This window comes from Tupaia chinensis, unplaced genomic scaffold, assembly GCF_000334495.1.
Source record: "Tupaia chinensis unplaced genomic scaffold, TupChi_1.0 Scaffold148350_1, whole genome shotgun sequence".
Lineage (NCBI taxonomy): Eukaryota > Metazoa > Chordata > Mammalia > Scandentia > Tupaiidae > Tupaia > Tupaia belangeri.
The window spans coordinates 1,081,071-1,084,632 of record NW_006208201.1 but is presented as its reverse complement, the minus strand read 5'-3'; the positions used below and the strand labels follow the sequence as shown (position 1 = coordinate 1,084,632).

The window sequence follows — 3,562 nt, the reverse complement described above, 5'->3', positions numbered from 1 at the left end:
ACCATGCTGTCCTGGCTCTGCAGCCTGAGGAGGGAGTCTCACCACCTGCAAGGGTTGTCACTGCACGAGGACCCTCCAGGGAAGGCTCTGACCAGCGGGTCCGTGAACAGTAGCCCAGGCGCTCGTACCACTTGTGTTCATGGGCAGTGTGGCTGCAGGGGGATGGTGTCAGCTGAGAAGCCTCACTCCTTTCGCCCACCCAGAAACCCCTCCTAGGACAGAGCAGTGGGCAAAACGTGTGCTGTAAGGGCCCAGCCGTGCATGGGCTGAGGGAAAAGCACAGACTGGCTGCGGTGAGGGGGGCTGGAGAACACAGGCCACAGCTCAGGAGCGGGTCGGCCTCCCTGGGAGGGCCAGGCTTCAAGCACAGCGTCTCCGGGGGAGTGGGGACGTGCGCTCAGGCTTTGTTTTCTGTTCCCTCCAGACATCTCGGCCTTTCCTCAGGCAGCCCCGCTCCCTGATGCCGCCGACAACACCCGGTAGGCACCCTTGATCTTCCGAGGAGGATATTATTATTAGCTGGACCCACCTCCCACGCCCACCTTTAAAATCTCTGACCTTCTCACGCTGGACATCGCCCATGCCTGGCCACCAAGGAGACCTCCTGCGGCTCATTCTCCCTCTGGGCCAAGCAGCTGCCTCCTGTCGGGGCGGTGGTGTCCAGTGTGGCGAAACTGGAGCAGCCTGTGACTGGGAGGAAAGGGCCGCTCAGAGCTAGGGAAACTGTATCGGGCCCTGTCTCACGTCTGCCGCACTGAGCACCTAACTGCGTTTCCTCATGGGCCCTCAGCCCAGGAAGCAGGTACCGAAGCACGTGGCATCCTCAGTGCGCAGCTGACTCAGAGGGGTTCAGAAGTCACCTAAGGTCCCACAGCTAGGGGGCAAAGTCCTAGTGAACCCCTGGGCTGTGGGTTGGATTAGAAAGGGCCTTGGTGGTTCTGCCTGCTCCTCGCCCCCGCCATGCTCAAGGCAGCCTGGAGAAGGCTGAGACTGGAGCAGGGGCAGCTGACCCTCTGCGCTGCCTTTCCCACAGCCAGGGAGGTGAGGTAGGGATGCAGGCCCCTGTCTCCACCCTCACCCAGGTCCTCTGCCCAGCTACGAGGAGAGGAGGCCCCCCTCAGTGTCCTTGACAAACCCTGTTTTACTCTCAGGCTTGACAACCAGCCCAAAGCAGATGTGTTGGAGGTTCACGAAGTGGAGGTGAGTGAGGGTGACACACAGGAGCGCATAGACGCTTCCTTCTCTCTCCTCCCCATCTCCGAAGGCGCAGGGGCTGGGGGAGGAGTAGCTGCTGGACCCTGGCCTGGGCCCTCCCAGGTGCTGGAGGTGTGAGCAGACATGCACGGTGAGGAAGAATGGGAAGAGTGGTGAGGAGTGCAGTGAAGCGAGCTTCCTTTTGCTTTTCTGTTTTCAAGGCTAACATAGGTTTGTACTTCTCACGGTTCTCACTTCCAGCCCAGAGACCTTGGCCCTGGCCCGGGGTAGTCAGTCAGTCAGTCTAGGGTGGGGTCAGGCGTCTCTATGTTTTCAAAGCTCCCAGGTAATTCCCATCATAGCCAAGGTCAAGAGCAACGGACTTGACCCTTACACAAAGTGCTAACTGAGCCTGGATCCCTGCAGTGCAATATGGCTTAGAGAATGTTGGCACCTTGATTACTGCTGCTCAGGGGGGAGTCGGACGCTCTGCGTTAAACACAGCGATCCCTGAAGGATGAAGCCCGTTTCCTTGCCCCATGCCAGGAATGTGAGTGTTCTTCTCCGAACAAGTTCATGTGGCTCTTAGGTAGATCTTAGCGTGTCAGCAGGTCAAAGGCCTCACGGATCACCTGGGCCAAATGCCACATTTGTGGATGAGAACATCAAGGTCCAGTGCCACTAAATGACCCATCCACTGTTCACGGCAAGCCAGCGCAGAGCCGTGGCTGGAGCCTGGGTCTCCTGACCCCAGGCCTCTCTTCCCTGACTGGAGCTCTAGGAAAGGAAGTGAGGTCAGCTGAGCCCAGACCTGTTTCTGTTCCTTCCTCCTTCCTTTTCAGGCCGAGGAACCAGAGCCTGGGAAGTCGGAGGCAGAAGATGACGAGGATGAGGTGGATGACCTGCCAAGCTCCCGCCGACCTTGGAGGGGCCCCATCTCTCGCAAGGCCAGCCAGACCAGCGTGTACCTGCAGGAGTGGGACATCCCTTTCGAGCAGGTGGGGCTGGTGGGGCCCTTCGGGCAGGGCCGCTGGGGCCGGGTGCACCGTGGCCGCTGGCACGGCGAGGTGGCCATCCGCCTGCTGGAGATGGACGGCCACAACCAAGATCACCTGAAGCTGTTCAAGAAGGAGGTGATGAACTACCGGCAGACACGGCACGAAAACGTGGTGCTCTTCATGGGGGCCTGCATGAACCCTCCCCACCTGGCCATCATCACCAGGTAACCAGCCCCCTCCCCTCCTCCACCCTCCTGCCCCACCCTCGTTCCAAGTACAAGCTCAGACCCCCCCCTTCCCAGGGAGCCCTGTCATTTGTGTGGCTGCCCTGGAGTGTGTAGAAGTTTAATATAGAGGGGTGCAAAGAAGAAAACCAGAAGTGGGGTGCAGTTTCCCCATTCACACAACCCCATCGATATTAAAAAAGAAACAAATAAGATACCTTTCTCAGGTTAGAGAAAATTCGGATGTTCCATGCAAGGTACAAGGGAAAGCCAGTCTTCTCTACTCACTGGATACCTCTTCCCAAAGGTGGATACTGAAAACAGTTCCTTAACATCCCTTCCAGTCAAATGAAGTTGAAATCTGCTCACCTATTTTAAATTACTGATCTATTCCCTTGTAAAACTACACGGGAAAAATCATAAAGATCATTCTGGGTCACATCTTGCTTTTTTTACTTGCTTACTGGTTTGATGTCTACTTTATTCTTTTTAACATCTGTATAGTATTCCCATCACATACCTCCTGCCAGTTCCCATGGTGTAAATATTCTCATCATGGTCACATGTCACTGAAAGGGGTGTGGAATTGGGAAGAGGGTCATATATGAAAGGACTTCAAAAAGTTTGTGGAAAAATTAAATTCAAATATAAGCTTATTTTGGACCAAAAAAAAAAAAATTGAAATCCATGCAGAGTTTTTTCACAGTACACATTTTCCATGAGCTTTCTGAACACCTCTTGTATGTCTTCAGTACATTCGTTTGCTGGGCTGGTAGATGTGCATATATAATGTTTTGCTGTGTATTGTCCGTTTCCACTTAAGGTGTTCACCTGTGAATTTTAATGGTCAGTGTATAATAGTGGCCATTTTCCCAGAGCAGCAAGAGTATAAAACTAAAACCGTTTACCTGTGGCATTTAAGAAATTGTTTACTTTTGGGACCAGCAGTTAGCGTAATGGCTATGTCGCTGGACTCCCATGTAGTCAACCGCGGTTCACATCCTGCACCCGGTGGCTTAAAACTCATGCCGGGCGCGTGTGCACGCGTGCCCAAGATCCCTAGAGGAGAATGGAGAAGGGATTGCGGCATGGCCATCCCCGCTGGGGGGGTGATTTCTCACTTTCTGTCTCTCTCTGTCTGTCTGG

General features: G+C 54.5%; 1 protein-coding gene across 1 annotated transcript in view; it reads left to right on the top strand.

Moving 5' to 3' along the window:
* KSR1 (kinase suppressor of ras 1) overlaps window positions 1-3,562 on the top strand; it is a gene marked incomplete in the record, with an annotated part of 175,215 nt that overhangs the window by 148,129 nt on the left and 23,524 nt on the right. The window contains 3 exon segments of the mRNA XM_014584973.2: window positions 425-479; window positions 1,152-1,200; window positions 2,037-2,416. Coding sequence (XP_014440459.2) covers window positions 425-479; window positions 1,152-1,200; window positions 2,037-2,416 — 484 coding nt within the window.